Here is a 19,670-nt window from a genome sequence, read left to right on the forward strand (position 1 = left end):
CCCCATATGGCTGCAATGGCCGGAGCTGCGCTGATCTGAAGTCAGGAGCCAGGAGCTTCCTCCAGGTCTCCCATGTGGGTGCAGGGGCCCAAGGACTTGGGCCATGTTATACTGCTTTCCAAGGCCATAGCAGAGAGCTGGATCGGAAGAGGAACAGCCGGGACGAGAACTGGCACCCATATGGATGCCGGAGCTTCAGGCCAGGGCTTTAACCTGCTGCACCACACTGCTGGCCCCTCTCATAACACTTTCATGTTGGAAGAATTACGAAAGGGTCTAATTGTTCTTCAGAAACTCTTTTTTACTGGTTTCATTTTGTTGTTTTTTTTTTTTCTTAAAATAATTGTGAGAAATAATTAGCTGGAATTTAGATATACAGAATAGTTTTAAAAAGAGAGATATTCCACTACATATATGTACTTATTAAGTAACTTTAAATCAATCATTTCACTTGTGATTTCTCTGTGACCTATTGGCTTAGCTATGTAGTAAAAGAATGCAAAGACAGCCTATGAGTTTCAAAACTAAACACTCTGTAAGAACTGACTTTCTGTGCTATAATGTCAAAAAACATTTAGCAGGTAGAAGTTAGTTATCAAATAATCACACTAGGTTTTTGAAGAATGAATTTGATTCAGCAAAAACAAAGCAGATGCCATTTGAATGATTCCTTTCACACAAAGCCCCAACAGTTAAACGAGTGCTTTATGCTGCTTGCCATAAAATTTGAACACCATTATCATGGCTATGGCTTCCATCTTTCCAGTAGATCCAAGTTAGCTTCCAGTTCAGCCTTCATAAAATGCCTAGGAGGAAGCCCTGCGTAACAACCTCCATTTTTAAGAAACCAGGAGAATGCTAATACAGTCTGATGCGGTAAGGAAGTGAAGTGTGTAATGAGAGCCCCGTGTGGGAGTCAAGGATTTCTGCAGGATCTTGAAGGTTTTCATCATCCTGAACTCATTTTTTTTTCTTTGACAAATACTCTGACTTCTCTCTTAAAATATTTTTTTAAACAGAGTTAAAGCGACTGACAGAGATCAGAGCAAATTATGCCAGAATCCGAAGGCAGCAGGGCCCTCACGCCACAGACGTTGTGGCATCACCATCCTGCACACCCCTGTCTCTGGCCCAGCTCTACAGCTGACTCCATCAGAACCGTCGCGCTGTGCCCTGGATTCCTCTGGTATCACCATGTGTACATGTTCACATGTTTGTTATGTGTGATGATTATTCAGCCCCCTGTCATTTCATGCAGTCTGTTTTAAGGTTATTACCTTCCGCATTTTGTGTAAAGTGGAATACTTCCTCTGGATCTGCTCCTGGAAAGGCAAGAAAACTAGGTGAAAAATGTGGGTGAAATGACTGTTTTAGTATTATTTTCTTCCAGGAGAAAAAAACAACTACTAATTACTGAACTATAATTCAGCAAGGTCAAATGCTTTGTTTATGTATTTTATATATATATATATGTATATATATTCATACATATATATAAACGATAAATAATTTGATACATAAATTAGACTCTTTGGCCACCTAACACTAAATTTGACCCCATCTGACATTTTCTCTCTTACTCACCATATTTTCCAAATTTCCATGTTAAAATCCTTCATTTACTGAATAAAAATGAAGTGGCTGGTAGCCACAGAATACCACATGAATTAGTCTTTCCTTCTCGACTTTCTCTTCAGGTTTGCTTTAGTAACAGTGAGGACAGTTTGTGGGACACAGTTAGGCATTGTTCGGGAGAGGGAAGCTGGATAATTCTTGATATGTGACATAGATGGTGTCGTTAATACAAAATCTTAGAGAGAGAAAGCCTACGTGCCTGATTTGAAAGAAAAATCAGGTAAAGGTTGTTTTTCAAAAAGGGATTGAAGAAGATCCTTAACTGTCTTAGGTAACAATCCTATAGGACAAGAAGCATTTCTACTCATTAATTTTTTTTCTGGAGAAAAAGAAAGAAAACCTTTTTTTTAATGGCAGTGAAAAATCAGTTAGATTTCTGTTCCTGGTGGAAATTTTCCAAAGTAATGTTCTTCCTCCCTCTCTTCCTCTGAAAGCCACTCATAGCTGCCTCTGAATATAAATTGCAACCTGGCTAGGTGTATACAGAATGGCTCAGCTGGGCTCACTCCTCAATCCTGCACTTTAATATGATGTAGGAAGGCAATATATCATTTGTACTGAAGGGGGCTCTTGCTAATCACTGCAAAAGGCCTAGCATTTACTCCCAGTCTGCAAATCAGTGAGGCTACATGAATAAGTTCCTGCCATCTCCAACGCCAGTAGATGCAAAGCACATTGAGGTGAAATTTCACATGTTACATCAACAACAACTTGCCCTTTTACAGACATCCCCTCTGTGTTGCGTGATGCTGGAGATGTGAAGATATTCAAAAGCAGCTTTGTGCCACATGGGAGACAAAGACTGCGTGTGACTCGTATTTTGATATGCTTTTTGCAACAAGAAAATCAAAGCAAGAAGGGTTAAGGACTTTGCCCCCAGCTGGAAAGTGAGCTACCAGGACTCTTCAGCCAGCGGGGCCTCTCCTTAGAATGTCTTGATCACAATCCCCATCAAGATAACTTCTTAAATTCAAAATTCTGTGAAAACAAAAGCAATTCTTTAGGTACAAAAGTACCCATCATTTTGCTGCCAGGGAAAAGTTGATTTGCTATGAAAGTGGCGTCATTTCACCCTAGATCAAATGTGCAAATTCTTGTAAGTCTTCGCTGTTGCATGTGAATATGCCTGAAGCGAAAATTGGTATTATCACACAATGCTATATCAAGCACCAGGAGACATAAGGCAAAATCTTCACTGAACTTTTCTATTACTAATAAATGGGATTTTAGGTGTAATATAACAGTCATCAACACATCACATGTTACCAGCAAGGAAGCAACACTTACTTGGTAGACGACAGCTTGCCCAGGGTGTCCGCAATTCACAGCCACTTGTAACTTAGGCTAAGAATAGCCCAGCTCTTTCCTCACTACTAACTTTTCTCTTTGGATGGCTGAAATGTGGACTAGGGAGCAGTTACTCCACCTTCAGCAAGGACTATAGGACAAGACTGTTCCAATTCTGTTCAGCCCTCCTAGGCTTCTAATAAACCCAGTAATTTCCTCTGGAGATATGTTTATCAAGTTTGAATCAGATTCATATAGATGTGTATATATATATATGTCAGATTTCAATATTTTTCTATTAACTGAAAACCATTTATTATTAAATACTACAACAAGCATCCCCAAGTCTGTGGCTTTCTCCAGAAACTTATTTCCTGCTGGTTCACAAACACCCTTAAGGTGATCCAGATGTTAATCAACAGTGTACCAGTGAGAACTGGAGTTTTCTGTCCACCTCTAGCTTTTGTGGCCAGTTTGGGGTAACGTTGCATGAAAGCAAGCTAACAAAAAGCCATATGCCTGAAAGTTTGACAAAATTTTGATTAACTGACAGTAAACACAAGGGACACTTTATTGTGTACTGCTATCTGCTTTGTGAAACAGGATACATCAGTCAAGAATCACAAGGCAAAGGTAGCTTTTTCAAGCCAATAACATTAAATTCTTTCTCTCTTTTTTTAAATATGTATTTATTTATTTGAAAGGCAGAGGTACAGAGAGGCAGAAGCAGAGAGAAAGAGCAGTCCTCCCTCCATTGGCTCACTCTCCAAATGACCGTAAAGGCCAAAGCTGGGCAGATCCAAAGCCAGGAGCCAGTAGATTCTTTTACATTTTCCACGTGGGTGCAGGGGCCTAAGGACTTGGGTCATCTTCTGCTGCTTTCCCAGGCGCATTAGCAGAGAGCTGTATTGGAAGTGGAACAGCAGGGACTTGAAAAGATGCCCATATGGGATGCTGGCACCGCTGGCAGTGGCTTTACCCGCTGTGGCTTTACCCTCTATGCCATAGCATCGGCCCCTCTTTTTTTTTTTTTTTTCTTGATTGTTCATAATAGCTAAGCACCATTTTGTGAATCAAGAAAACATAACAAAAAATAATAACAGAAAGGATGCATTTATTCTCTTTTGCCGCCGAATCACTTACAAATTGTGGCTAGTATCTGCAGCAGCATTTGTGAGCTAATCTTCAATCACAGCCCAGGTGTGCTGAGCATCATTGAGAGATTCGTGATTCACCAACACAGCATTTGTTTTTTGGCATCATTTGGAAGGAAATGATCAAAACACACAAATGTCTGTTATTCTAGAGTGTCACAAAGTGAAATGCCAATGTTCTCAGTTAAATGGAATTTGGGGCTCAATGGTGGCTTTCAGTTGTTTTCATTAAATAGATGATTCCAGTGCCATCTTGACTTCCTCCACCTCTGTGCTAGGGCTGGGTAAGCAGAAAGAAAGAGCAGCAGTTTTGTTTTCAACACAGGAAATTAGAATTCTGCATAAATGGCACTGTTCGGGGCTGTGGGGTCATAAGCCACTGTAGAGCAAGATCAACAAAGACCACTCAGGTGAGTGCTGCTGAAAGTGAATGGATTCATCATGGAATGGTGGGAATTCAGTAGGTGCCTGCTGCTAGCTAAAATAGTTTCTAATTCTGTGACACTACAGTGTGAAACTACTATCAATAGGCTGTCACTGTGCACCATAAATGCAAATAAAAACATGTGGGGAGAGAGGAAGAGCTATGGTACCCCTGGGTTGGAGGAAGAAAGGAGGCAGGAAATCATATTTATAGGGCAACTGAAATGACATTTTGAACTGGGTATGCTGCCACTGGTTGTGTGTTATGTTCCTCTGCCAGCTGGGAGCAGGTAGAAGGGTTGGTCAAGCTGAAGAACCCACTAGGTTCTACCCTGACACTTTAAAGCAGAAGTTGCACACTTGGGAGTTGATATTAGTGTTTTGGCCCCAGTGTATCAGGAAATGCCAGCACCTGTGTTTTAAAGAAAATTGACCAAAACATGCTGCCTTTTTTTAAAGATTTATTTATTTATTTGAAAGGCAGAGTTACTGTGGGGAGCAATCTGGACTAGACTGAGTTACTGGAATTAAGACTTATTCTATGCGTCTGCTCTCCCACAATATGGCGCTGGGAGAGAAGTAAACAGCTTCTGCACAGCTGCCTCCAGTTCAACCAATAAACTGTAGGACTTGCTCCTGATTGGAGGAGAGCAGCGTACTCGGCGTGTGGGCAGCCAAGTTGGGATTGGTGGAGGAGGACTATAAAGGAGGAGAGAGACGGCATGCACGGGGGAACATCTAAGGGGAACATCTGAGGGAACACCTGTGCAGCCCCCGAGACGAGCCGGCTGGCGGTGTGCCGCTCCCCTGCGGAAGTGGGGAATGTGGCCAGGGGGAACTGCCCTTCCACGGAGGTGGAAGGGATAGTAGCCAACCCGGGAAGAACCAGCAGCAAACCCGGGGAGGGCCGAGCAGACGAGAGAACAGCGCAGGGTCTTGTGTCGTTCCTCCACGAAGAGGGGGAGCGACAGTTACAGAGAGGCAGAGGTGAGGTCTTCCATCCACTGGTTCACTCCCCAAATGGCTGCAACAGCCAGAGCTGAGTTGATCTGAAGCCAGGAGCCTGGAGCTTAGTCCAGGTCTCCCACGCAAGTACAGGGGCCCAAGTACTTGGGCCATCTTCTACTGCTTTCCAAGGCCATAGCAGAGAGCTGAATCAGAAGTGGAGCAGTTGGGACTTGAACCGGTGCCCCTATGGGATGCCAGCACTGCAGGCAGCCACTTTACCTGCTGCGCCACAGCACTAGCCCTGAGCATGCTGTCTTGAAATAACCTTCAGACTGTGCTGGGGAGAGGTGGAGGAGAGGTGGGAACCTCTCAAGACTTTTAGGTTAGTGACCCCAAAGTTATAAGACTAGATGCTGTCTCTCTTAATTCATGTTTTTCCCCTCTTCCCTCCTTCCCTCTTTCTCCCTTGCCTCTTGGCCTTTTCTCCTGTAAGAGCCTTTAAATCCTACTTTCACTGGAAACCAACCAAACAAAACTTTTCCTGGAACAATTTGTGGATGGGTAAGTGATGCTTTTCTGGTTCTCAAATTTTGGATGCACAAGAAACACCAGGGGAGCCCAAAACAAAACGGATTCCCAGGCTTGATCCCAGTGATTGTTACAATCTGTATGCCTGAGGTGAGGTAGGGAATCCACATTACAACACACACTTAGGAAGCAATGTGGGAGCTGACCACAGAGTCAGAGACTTTACCAGGAATTTGGGGCCCATCAAGGAAAATACTATTTCCTATCTGCAAGGCATGGCCCAAGTGGTAAGGACCAGTTTCTAGAGCCCTGTGGATCCTTTACCCTTCTATTCAAAGAAGCAATTACTGGGTGGGTGAGGGTTTGAGTCTAAGTATCCTCTTGCTTGCTCATCACTCGTTCCTTTAGGGGTGTTAGAAATGGTCTTGAGTCAGGCCTAAGCAACCAGAGAGGGTAACCTGGACTCAGACACTGGAAGGCTGACCTTGCACGTGACTGTAAGGTGCTGAAGTCTCTCACGTTAAATAAGCTGCCTTTGGTGCTGATGAAATCTTGCTATTCTAAAGGTAACAGGAGTATTGTCAGTACTATGGTACACATATCAAGGAGCCGGGTAATTTTGAGGGTGGGGAAAATAAGCAGTTCCTGAAGTTTTCTTGTACATGTTTAAATGTACAAAGAAGGAGAGCTTTTAAACAGAGACAGGATTTTTATTTTCTGTGGCTACCTTTTCTCCAGTGGAGGAGCTGTTTAGAGAGGAAAGGACTAAACCTTCTCTGTTCTGTTTTCCTTAAGTCTAGTTAATATGGAGACCTGAGCCACCTGCATCCCTGGCAGGCTCATCTCACAGTGAAAATCCACAGGATATTATTTCAATTCAATAACAAATGCTGTTAGAAAAACTAATTTTCAAGGTAGTTTTGTTGCCTCATAAAAGAAATCCATATAGGTTGAGAGATAGGCACCTTCCTTAGAAGACTGAAAATAAAAACAAAATTAGTTTTTGAAGGCCTAATTCAAGTATATAGCCTGGTGTGCTTTTCTCTCTCTCCCTCTCTCTCTCTCTCTGTCATTGGTGTAAGTGCTGGGCATGCAAAGATGTTACAGATGTGACCCTTCTCCCCATGGAACTCACAGTGTGTGGGGGTCACTCAGAAGTTAAGCAAGTACATACAATAATTATGTGTAATAAATAAAATAATTAAAATTAGGTTAAGTCCTATGAAGGAAATACAGCTGAGTAAGAGGAAAATTGGAGGGGGATTGAGGGAGTAACATAGTTAATGTTGCAGGAAATGTGGTTCCTGGCTGGGTTTCCTCCAAGTTCTTGTCTTGCCATGAGAGAAGATTCCAGCAGAAACATTAAGGTATATAGGATTTATTATTTAAAGAGATGAAGGAGACACACATTCAGAAGTGAATGCAGGCCGCCTTGCTCCAAGAGGTACAGTTATCACAGCTGCCACCACTGCTGCTGCCTTTGCCAAAGTTCAAACCGCCCATTTTTTGGGTACAGGGTGATGCTCTAACGAGCTTTACGGATGGAGTGGAGTTTGGGAGAGGCTTCACTGCAGGTGGTATCATGGCATCTCCATGTAGAGCTTGGCACACACATGGTTATCATGGCATCTTGTGTTTGATGGGCAAGTGAGACGCAGGTGTATCGGGGGAGGTGGGTGTGCCACTCCTGCAGCTGTGTTGGATTGACAGGGAAGTGGGCAGGGTTTTAGTGTGCGTGGCTGTTGCAAGGAGACTGCTGGCAGCCTCATAGCTCCTTTGCTGACTAACTAGCTCTCTGCTTAGCCCAAATCGTTTAATGCATGACACACTTTAAGCCTTCTGTAAAGAGGTAACATTTAAGCTAAAAGTCAGGAATGAATTAGCCGTTCTTAAAGGTAGAAACAGGGCGAGTGTTGTATCATGGAATAGAGTACCAGCAGAGGTGGCAATCAGGAAAGAGTGTGGCATGCTCAAGGTACCGAGGAGAGCTCTAACATAGTACTGTATACAGAAATGTAGTAGGAGATATTTGAATAATTTGACTGTTTTTAGTAGCCATATTTTTAGAAAAAGTAAAAAGAAATATGGGCTGTATTTTTAATATTATATTTTATTGAACCCAATATACTCAAAGTATTATCTTTTTAACAGACATTCAATATGAACTTTTCAGACATGACTGCTTTGTTGTCCTTCTTGGGTTTCCCTGTCCTGTGTGTATTTTACACCTATAGCACTCCTCAGTTCAGACTGGCTGTATTTCAAATGCTAGATATTGTTTCCTTCCTTCAAACAACTAAGTCACTTTCAAACTGGGGGTGGGAGGTTGAGGGTGGGGGAGGAGTACTAAGCACTGCTCTAAGTGCTGGGCGTACAAAGGTGAATGCAACAGGCAAGGCTGCTGGGCTAGGCCTGGAGTGCTGGAGAAACGGGTGTGAGGTAGGAGAGTGGGCACAGGCCCGATTGTGGGGGGTCTTGCAAGTTGTGCTGAGAAGTTAGGGATTTTCTTTTTATGAGTGCAGTGGGAAGCCCCTGAACTTGCACTAGATATTGCATCTCAAATTAAGCTTGTTCAAGTTGCCAGTTACAGAAAGACACTGGGGCTGGGTGTTTGTTGGGAGGGTTTACAAGGAAGTGAGGAAGCACAGGAAAGCCCAGGACACAGGCGTCGCAGCAGTCTGTTCAAGTCTGTCCGTGTCCCAGGGGACACCCGGGAGTCTGCCATTCCTGCTCTTCCCTGTTGATCTGTGCCCTTCTATTGTCCACTAAGATATGGCACTTGCCTGCTCATGAGTTCTGCTGCTTCCTGGCCTCTGTTTCTTGTCTTCTTTTTATATTTTTTTCAGACTGCAGGGCCACTCTACCACCTGAATTGCTCTCTTTGTGTCTCCTAATGGAAGACTGAATGGCTGGAGGATAACTGATAGCTGCCTTTTATTCATCCCTTTATGCTAGGATGCCAGGGATCTGTGATACAAAGCACAGCCTCCCCATGTAAGCAACCGTGTGGGTTGATCTTTCCTTAGGAAGCTGTGGACATAGCTGACACTCAGACTCCATGGAAGTTTCAGTATAGACATAGTTCTGCCATTGTTAGGATTCACTTCTCCCTTAAGCACTGAGGGATGAATTTAGCAATGGAATCAGCTAGGCTGTCCTTGTTCTTATTGTGTCAGTGAAAGGCTTGCCATTGGATGCACCCTCACAGCTGGCTTTGCTGGATTGACCTTGCTGGTCTTTGCTAAGTAGCCGTCACAAATGTGAGGGTTGGGATCTGTGACTTTGATTACAATATCAAGATGGGTACAAGTCGCACTTGTAAATACAAGCAAGTCCGAGCAAATAGATCTTGCAGAGACAACCTGAAAGAACTCAAGATACTACCTGACATCCAGGAAATTTTACCAAATCAGTTTGCCAGACCCTCTTTATCAGATCTTTCCTTGTCTCCTCATTGATTTAGTCACTTTGATAGGAAAATCCCATTGTGGATTTTGACTTCTATACTATCTCTCCCACTGTCCCTGCTCTGGAAGGCCAGCCTAACAATTTGCCGGGTATTGAAATGTGAGTTCTGGGGCTGGCATTGTTGTGTAGCAGGTAAAGCTGCATCCTGCAAAGGGGGCATCCCATACAGGTGCCGGTTTAAGACCTGGCTGCCCCACTTCTTATCTAGCTCCCTGCTAATGTGCCCGGGAAAGCAGAGGAAGATGGCTCAAGTGCTTGAGTCCCTGCATCCATGTGTTAGATCTGGAAGAAGCTCCTGGCTCTTGGGTGTGGCACAGCCCAGCCCTGACCTTTGCAGCCATTTGGGGAGTGAACCAGAGGATAGAAGATTCTCTCTCTCTGTCTCTCTGTCTCTCTCTGTAACTCTGATTTTCAAATAAATAAACAAATCTTAAAAAAAGAAGAAGAAAGAAATCTGAGGTCTGTTGCCTGGGCTGCAGTGGTCTGTTACATCAGAAAACTCCTGGAGAATAATGCCCAGCTTGTTTGGACCTGCATTTCCAGTGCCTGAATATTCCTTACTGCATAGCAGACATATACAAATGTTTGTTGAATGAATGTGAGATTTAAGGTAACTTGTTGATGAAAAAAATGGACTTTATTTTGTTTTCCCACACACCTGGAGTGCTTGCTGTTTAATATGGGCAATACATCAGATCAGAGTTGGGATTTTCTTCTCACATGCATTATCATATCAATCCACAGAGTAGCACATAGCCTTCCTATAAAATAAACATGTGCTTGATGATATGACAGTACACACTGATTAAATTCCCTTTATCAGGAGGCAGAACAAAGCAATGTTGCTTATAAGTCCTTCTTCACCAACTGAAACTCTCAGAACACTCCGAAGGCCTGGGAGAGTGGAAAACGCTCTTCTGCTATCACAGACAGACAGACCCTCTGCTGCAGGCAGCCAGGTTTGGAAGGGAAGACAGACATGTCAACCCCACTTCACAAGCATGATGATTTGTGGCTGAGAAGGGAGAGACTGCTCTCTGAACCACATGCCCCTTGGTGCAGGCAGGCTAAGGAAAGATGAATGGCATTATAGGACAGACATCTGAATGTTTCGTATTAAATTAGTCCCACAGAGTGCCCAGAATTCTCATTCCATAAATCACAAAGTAAAGTCAACTCACTCCCAGGTTAGATTACTGTGACTCTGGCCTATGGTGTCATAGATAATCTCAGAACAGTTGAACATTTGTCTGAAATAGTAATAATTTTCAGCATATTTACTCCGTGACACAGAGGTGACCCAGACTGATCTCTGCTGGCAGAAACAGCATGTAAATGGGAGTCAGCCAATTTAGGAGATTTCCAAGCAGGCATCACTGCTCCTCACACCCTGCGTCTAATCTGAAATGGCCATGAGCTCCTTCAGGAGCTGCTGGGTACAGGCGGCCCAGATGAGCAAACTTCAGACCCTCGAGAGCATTGTTGCACGCCCACCCCTCCACTAAATTGCACTCACAGTGCCATCTTGAAATCTACCTTCACTTTGTCTTGGGCTAAGACTCTAGATCTAAGAATCATCGAGCTAGGAATGATGTTAATTCCACTAAAGACACATTTCTGTTTAATGGCAAAACCTGACTCTGAGAATACTTTATGTATCTATGCATCTTTCCTGGTTGTTTCATTCCTGCACTGACATTGTTGGCACTAGAGACACTTCAAAGAATGGACAGAACACTGGGCTTGGGGCCATGAGACCATCCAACCCGACACTGACTGGCTGAGGGAATGTTTGAACTGCTACTTCCTTTTAGAAAAATGCAGAAATTTTTGATCTCTAAAGTTATGTTCAGTTTTAGAAGTCTAATTCTGATTCTGTGGTGAAATATAACTGGGCATATGTAAATGTTGTGGCAATCAGAATTCTTGCTGATTTCTGAAGGTCCTTCTTAATAGGGCCTTTCTTTTTTTATACTTTACATTTAAAAATATTTTTAAGGGCCATCATTGTAGTGCAGTGGGTTAAGCTGCCACTTATGACACCATCATCCATTACTGGAGTTCCTGTTTGAGTTCTGGCTGTCCTGCTTCTGATCCACCTTCCTGCTAATGCACCTGGAAAGCGATGGAAGATAGCTCAAGTGTTTGGACCCCTGCCCTGATGTGAGAAACCAGGATGGAGTTCCTGGATCCAGGTTTCAGCCCAACCTAGAGCTGGTTGCAGCCACTTGAGGAGTGAGCCAATAGACAGAAGATCTCTGTCTCTCCTCTCTCTGTGTTACTTTGCTTTTCAAGTAAACAAATCTTTAAAAATATATATTTAAAAATTTTAATTGACATAATGATTGTGTATATTTATGAAGTATGACTTATTTCAATGCATGTATACAGTATGAAATCATTAGATCAAAGTAGTCACCACAGACATTTATCATTCCTTTGCATTGGGGATATTCAAAATCTTCTGTACTAGCTATTTTGAATTAACATTAAGTGTTGTCAATCATACTTATTAGTAGGGCTTTCTACAGATATCATAAGGATCTGCCTCCAGGGTTACCTTTACCCTCAGAAGCCCAATCTGAATCTCATCAGAGCAACAAAGAGAGGTCATGGCATGGCTTTGTGGTATCTAAAAACTAGAGATGGTTTCTTCCAGGGAAAAACACTACACTTGGAGTCAAAGACATGCCTGGAGTCTTGCTTCCTGCCCTCTCAGGCAAGTCCCTTGGTATAAGAAGCAAATGAGATCATCAACATGGAAGGAGAACACTAGCACTTTCAGAATGTCTACTGCACCGGGCAACACACTGAATCTTTACATATTGTAGGCTATCTCATTCAATACAGTCATTTTACATAGTTTTTTTTTAAATACTATTCCTCCATTTTTTAGAGAAACTGAGTTTCTGAAAGTCACCAGTCCAGTGAGTGGCACATTTGGAACTTGTAACCAGATCTATTTAACATGAGAGCTTGTATTTTTTTCTTTTCTCTCTTTTTTTTTTTTTTTAAATTATTTATTTATTTGAAAGAGTTACAGAGAGAAAGAGAGAGACAGAGAGTGAGAGATCTTCCATCTACTGGCTCACTCCCCAGATGACCACAAGAGCCAGCGCTGGGCCAGGCCAAAGTTAGGAGCCAGGAGATTCCTTCAGGTCTCCCATGTGGGTGTCAGGGGCCCAAGCACTTGGGCCATCTTCGGCTGCTTTCCCAGACCTCAGCAGGGAGCTGATTCAGAAGTGAAGTGGCCGGTACATCAACTGGAGCCAATATAGGATGCCAGCGTCACAGGCAGCAGCTTAACCCACTATGCTACAACGCCGACCCCTATTCATTTTCTATGAGAATAGTCCAGAAACCGTATGTACGTTTTCAATGCTGTATGATTATTATAACAAATATGATTGTTAGTAATTCTAAAATTGAGTGCACTGGATGCTTTCAAGGAATCATCCTATGGTTTAGTCAATGCCTACTTGGTGGATTTCACTGATGCCTAGTTAAGCAATTAAGCTACATGTGGATGCCCAATCCAAGGTGGGAAGAATGCTGTCCTGCGCGCGGGAGAAGTCCTCACCCTCTCATCAGGACGTTGCAAGCCAGCAGGGGTCTCATTTTCCTACCTAGAATGGTATTTATCTGTGTGTTAGTTTGCTAGGGCTGCTGTTGTAGTCCTTTTCTGATGTTGTTGGTATAACTGAATGCCTGTGGTTAGATAATTTTAAAGAAAAGAAATTTATTTCTCACAGTTGTAGAGGCTGGGAAATTCAAGACAAAGATCAAGGCACAGGGATCTAGTGAGGCTTTCTTGCTGCATTCTCACATGATAGAAGGTGGAAGGGCAAGAGAAAGCAAACCCACTCCCACAAGCCCTTTCTGTAGCTGCATTAATCATTTATGGGGGCAGAACTCTCATGACCTAAACAATTCCCAAAAGAGTCCATCTCCCAACACTCTTGTTTTGGAGATTGAGTTTCTAACCTGTGAATTTGGGGGGAACACATTCAGACCTTAGCAGGTGCCATAACAAGGTACCATAAATGACTGGCTGTCTCACAGTAAACTGGAAGCTATAGGACCAAGTTCAAGGTGTCCACAGGTTTGATTCCTTCTAAGGACTGTGAGGAAGGATCTGTCCTATGCTTCTCTCTAGCTTTGGGGGACTTGTTGGCACTATGACCTGAAGGTTTGCATCCCTCCCAAATTTCTGTGTTGAAACTAAGCCACCAGTGTGATAGTATTAGGAGGTGGGGTCTTAGGGAGGTGGTAGAATTACTGCCCTAGTAAAAAAGTTCCCCGAGAATGTTCTTGCCCTTGCTACTACATGAATATAGAATAAGAAGGTACCATCTATGAACCAGAGAACGGGCCCTCAATAGACAACAAATCTACCAGCACCTTGATTGTGGACCTCCTGGGCTCCAGAACTGTAAGAAATGAATTCTTTTTTTTTTTTTTTTTTTTTAACTATCCAATGTGAGGTATTTCATTGTGGCAGCCGGAACAGATGGAGATAGCTGGCTATCTTTGGCATTTGTTGACTTGTGGAAATATCACCCTGAACTCTACCTTCATCTTTATGGTAATTCTTCCTGTGCACCTATGTCCAAATTTTCCCATTTATCAAGACACTGGTCATATTAGGGGCTTAATCCTATTGTGGTGTGACCTCATCCTAACTAACTGCATCTGCAGTGACCCTATTTTCCAAATAGGATTTCATTCTGAAGTGCTAGGGTTAGGGTTTCAATATGTGACTTTTGGAGGGGCACAGTTCAGCCTATACTAGTGAGTAACAGAGTCCATCCCTCACCCACACAAGCACTTTGTCTGAGCACAAGTGCCCCACCATTAAGGACTGCAGTATTCTTTCCTGATGGCATCTCTCTCTCTCTTTTATGTCTTTCTTATTCCTTACTAACACTGAAGTCTGATATTAATGGAAAAACCATTAAAAAAAAACTATTATCCTATGAGGTAAAGTGAATGCACTCAACTGTAAAAGGAAGACTTATCGATCAATTTCAGTTAAACCTTGCTTGTCTGACACTTTGCAGCTAAGGAATGTGTTTTTATTGCCTGGCCAGATAGTTCAGATTTCCGGTCAGTCTTAGTAAAGACCCCTTTTATAACATTGATAAAATTTTATCACAGAGCTATGAAAACAAAATTAGATTTCATAACTCACATCAGGCCTTGAAAAGGATGCCTATATAAATTTTTACAAACTTTATCAGGGTTTAATGCACTTATTCTGATTTTTTTTAAAATAGCAACTTTTACTAAATTTTATATATACGTGTTTGTATATAAATAACTATGTATGTGTGTATGAATATTTATTTATTTATTTATTTATTTTCTACCTTACAGGAAAGAAAACATCCTCTACCTACATGTAAACAGAAGATGGTGACAGAAAGACCAGTTTCTTAAATTGAAGAGTCTCTGAACTTCATCAAATCGACTTCTAAAAAAGAAATATGCACAGTATTTTTGAAATGTAGTTCTAACACTTACCCTTTAAAACAACTAGATTTTTTATGGACATATTTTGAAAACTTACCTTCACTGAGAAATCAGCCACAATGTATCTATGCAGTCATTGTAGGACATGGCATAGTCGAAGGCAGTGTTAGCCATAAAGATTTTGTATCCTCGTGGAATCCAGAATTCGTTCTCTAGTTTTCTGGTCTATAGAGTTGTCTGTAGGAGAAAAGACTGACATATCTACAGAACACATGTTTTCTCTTACCAAATAGATGGTAAGTTCCTAGAGGGCAGGGATCCTGGGACATGGCTCACCCAGTGTTCCTTGATAAAACTCATCAACTCCACTTTATCGCAACATGATGGGAAGATGAGATTTAGTTGTCACTGCTCTAGCACTGGTCACAAACCAGAACAGAGGATCGATCTGCTTCATAGAGTTTCATTTCAATCACCTACTGAGGTAGTACAGTCCTCAGAATCAAATTAAGTGGAGTTACAGTTGCACAGTCCTTCCTGTGTTTCAAAGGCAGGAAACACTTCCCAAGATTGTACAAATGGAATAAATGTCATGGTATAAACAAGGCATCTTATAGTCTTAAAATATAGCTTTGATGATTTATGTATCTTAGTTGCAAATACTAAGTTTTAAGAAACACTCAAAATTGTATGAAATTACTTATACATGAAGTGACAATATTTAAAATTTTAGCAGACTATTATGAAGCAGTTCTCAAGCTGTTTTGGACCATATATTCCTTTGAAAACCCATAATCACACAAAATGCACCTACAGAAAGATATGTCTTTTTATACCATTTCACAGAACTATTTTTAAAATGTTGGAAGACAGAATCTTCCAACTAGTTGGAGGAGTTCCTATAGAGCTCCCAAACCTAGGCCTGCTTGCTCAACACACAGAAAGCCACTCACCGACATCAGGGTAGTGAAAGAAAGTAGGTATTTATTTGCAAAGCATAGAGCAAGGAGCTGGGCAATCCCTGAGGAGTTAGAGGTAAAGGGTCTTAGAGATTAAAACTGGGGCTGAAATATGCATGGTCAGCTCCTATCCAAGTTCCTGGTTGCTCACTGGTACTCATGACCTTCCTTTGGTTGGTCAGCGACACTGTGCCCTTTGGGATATTTTTATGGTGGCCAAGTGGGCTTCAGCAAGTCTGGGGACTACACTGTAGGAGATAGAGGAATTCCTCTGAAGCAAGACCCCGTGAGATAAAACAGATCATTTTTTTTAATTTTAACTTTTATTTAATGAATATAAATTTCCAAAGTACAGCTTATGGTTTACAATGGCTTCCCCCCTATAACTTCCCTCCCACCCGCAACCCTCCCCTTTCCCACTCCCTCTCCCCTTCCATTCACATCAAGATTCATTTTCGATTCTCTTTATATACAGAAGATCAGTTTAGCATACATTAAGTAAAGATTTCAACAGTTTGCTCCCGCACAGAAACAGAAAGTGAAAAATACTGTTTGAGTACTAGTTATAGCATTAAATCTCAATGTACAACACACTAAGGACAGAGATCCTACATGAGGAATAAGTGCACAGTGACTCCTGTTGTTGACTTTACAAATTGACACTCTTGTTTATGGCATCAGTAATCACCCTAGGCTCTTGTCATGAGCTGCCAAGGCTATGGAAGCCCCCTGAGTTCACCGACTCTGATCATATTTAGACAAGGCCATGGTCAAAGTGGAAGTTCTCTCCTCCCTTCAGAGAAAGGTACCTCCTTCTTTGATGACCCATTCTTTCCACTGGGATCTCACTCGCGGAGATCTTTCATTTAGGTTTGGTTTGGTGTTTTTTTTTTTTTTTTTTTTTTTCCAGAGTGTCTTGGCTTTCCATGCCTGAAATACTCTCATGGGCTTTTCAGCTGGATCCGCATGCCTTAAGGGCTGATTCTGAGGCCAGAGTGCTAAAACAGATCATTTTGATGTTCATTACTGGAGAATTTTCCTGGGTCTATCAATGTACTACTCTCTCTGTTGAAGTGAATGCCTTTAGCTATCCTAAAGGAAGAACAAGGGAGCCTGAGCTGAGGGTGAGAGGCTGCATCCTAGTGACATCTTGCCTCTGCTTTAAGGACACTTGAGTAGGGGTTCAGTTTCAAAAACATCGGTGAGCTTTCCAAATAGAGAAGTTCTGACATAAGAGGTTTCTGTGATCTTTGAGGATTGGGGGACATAGAACCCACACATCTCAAAGCAAAGATTTTAAAATATATGTTAGATGAAGCCAATTCTGACATTCACCATAGTGATGTTATTTTGTTATGTTCAAGAACAATAAACCATAAAGACTTCTTCGTGTCCTTGAGTTTGATTTGTGTGTCTTCGAATCAAGTGGGAAGAGAGAGGGAAATAGAAACTTCCTCAAACAGTGTTGTTAATTTGGAGCATTCCTTGGAGAAAATCCTTATTACCTGGCAGGAAAAAAGCTAATTAGTCCAAGATTTCTTATAATCACAAAACCATTTTACTTGCTTCTCTTCCTGGCGGAGGGGATACATACTGCCTTCCTTTTGTCTTTCAGGTGAATAACATAGACTAGCAGCTGGGGACTGAAACAGCGGAAGAGTGGCTTTGGATGTTTTAGTCCTACATGGAAGCTACTGCGAGGAAGCTATAGGAAAATGGAACCTCTTGAGTCAGAACCCCCAGCTATCCCTACTGCTGCACGTTTAGGACCCATACCTTTTATCTAAGATGGGGGTGCCACATGTTCGGATGACGTTCAGATTATTTTATTCCAAGACATACTATAACAGTACTTCAGTGAATTTGGCCAAAGTTTACTACAATCTCAGAAATCATGTACAAAATGCCCTGTAACTCCTTTTAAGCTATCATTTAGAACCTTCCTTAAAACTTGCATTTTTATATGCAAAAATGTATTTGATTATGAATTAATGTCACTGTCCTTGGCTAGAGTTCTCAGATCCTTGAAGGCCACTGGGGTAGCAGCCAGAAGATGCCCTGCAGGGCTGCTCCATTAACAGCTTTGTTCCCATAACCCAGCACTGGGCCTTGAACATAATAGTTGCTCCCTAAATCTTCATTAGACAGCAGATGAACAGCCGAGTGTCAACACTGCTTGTGCTTCTTACTACTCATGGGACACAGCTGCTTTTTCATACATGACATGAGAATAGTAATATTTTCCTTTAACCACAAAAACATTGGTTGTAAGGGCCGGCACTGTGAAGTAGAGGGTAAAGCCTCCAGCTGCTGCTCCAGCATCCCACATGGGTGCCAGTCCTCAAGACCAGGCTGCTCCGCTTACAATCCATCTCCCTGCTAATGTACCTGGGAAAGCAGCAGAAGATGGCTCAAGTGCTTAGGCCCCTGCAACCCCGTGAGAGACCTAGAAGAAGCTCCTGGCTCCTTGCTTCAGATCAGCCGAGCTCAGGCTGTTGCAGCCATTTGGGAAGTGAACCAGTGGATAGAAGATCTCTCTGTCTCTGTCTCTGCCTTTCTCTCTCTCTCTCTCTTTCTTTCAAATAAATAAATAAATGTTTAGGGAAAAAGTTGCTTTTAGTATCAGATGAGATAAAGCACATACACCCAAAATAACTCACTGTTTTTTCTTCCTTCTGAAGGAAAGGAGTAGTTTTTAGTAGAAGAGGAAAAATAATTTTCTCTCTACTTTCTGATTCCTAGCCAGGATGAGACCCTGTAACAAAAGACAGATTAACAAGAGAAAAAGAAACAGAAGCTTATTAGCGTGTATACTCCTGTGTACATGGGAGACATCTAGGGAATGAATACCCCTCAAAGAGATGGCCTAGATTCCAGCCTTCAGACTTAAATTCTGCCTTCAAATGAAATAAAGAAGGAAGTGTTCAGGAGAGACCAGCTAAGGGGAGGTGACCAGGAAACGCATGGGGAAAAAGGGGGTGGGGGGCAAAACGTTTTCTGCAGATTTAAATCTTGCCTTTTGCATTGATGAGAACCTGGTGATTTACAGTCCCATCTTCCAGACCCAGTGAGACATTCCTTTCTAGATGCACATTTCCCTCACAAAATGTTCCTCTGTTTTCAGAGCTTCTCCTGTGTGTGCAGATTCTCAGAGTAATCAGCTCAAAATAATCCTTCCACTAAAGGGGCGTGATTTGGCGTGGCATATAACTTACAGATCTCAGGCAGGTATAAAGAAGTAAGTGACGTTTTGTATTATTCTAGCATGAAAAGGAGACTACACCATTTGGGGGGTGAACCAATGGAAGGAAGACCTTTCTCTCTGTCTCTCTCTCTCTCTCACTGTCTAACTCTGCCTATCAAAAAAAAAAAAAAAAAAAAAAGAAAGAAAGAAAGAAAAAAAAAGGAGACTGCAGATCATTAATTCAGAGTAAAATGTTTTATAAGAATGTTAACGCTGAAGGGAAGGAGGGACATGTTCAGCCACCAGGTGAGAAACCATCACATCTCAGACCCTAATGCATCATCGTGTGCAAGCTGACTTCTCATCACGTCGCTGATGGAAGGTGGCTCAGTTAAACTGGAGATTAGGGGCTTTCTTATCCTCAGGCAAGGGAAAGGTAGATGTTGTGTTTGAAAGTTAGCAAAAAAAGAAAAAACATGTTGATGACATATGTTTGTAAGATTGTGCTTTCCATGTGGGACCATGCAGGTAGGCAGATAAAGAACAAAACAGCCCGAAGATTTTCCCAAGTTTCTGTCTCTAGGCCTGCACCCTAACTCTACCCCCTCGCAT

The 19,670-nt window shown here is 42.2% G+C and overlaps 1 protein-coding gene across 9 annotated transcripts in view; it reads left to right on the forward strand.

Annotated features, from left to right (window-relative positions):
* DCDC1 (doublecortin domain containing 1) overlaps window positions 1-19,225 on the forward strand; it is a 553,166-nt gene extending 533,941 nt beyond the window's left edge. For 4 of the 9 annotated variants that reach the window (XM_089309905.1, XM_089309913.1, XM_089309926.1 and 1 more), the window contains 2 exons: window positions 1,020-1,186; window positions 14,820-19,225. In XM_089309905.1, the coding sequence (XP_089166031.1) occupies window positions 1,020-1,147 (128 nt within the window). In that variant the 3' untranslated portion in view covers window positions 1,148-1,186; window positions 14,820-19,225. Of the gene's footprint in view, window positions 1-1,019; window positions 1,188-14,819 lie in introns of those variants that run through there. The other 5 variants (XM_089309931.1, XM_089309895.1, XM_089309886.1 and 2 more) reach the window with 3 other exon arrangements.
* Window positions 19,226-19,670: the final 445 nt, after the last annotated feature.

The sequence above is a fragment of the Oryctolagus cuniculus genome, chromosome 1 (assembly GCF_051225735.1).
Source record: "Oryctolagus cuniculus isolate XC-2025 breed Fujian yellow rabbit chromosome 1, ASM5122573v1, whole genome shotgun sequence".
NCBI classification, from domain to species: domain Eukaryota; kingdom Metazoa; phylum Chordata; class Mammalia; order Lagomorpha; family Leporidae; genus Oryctolagus; species Oryctolagus cuniculus.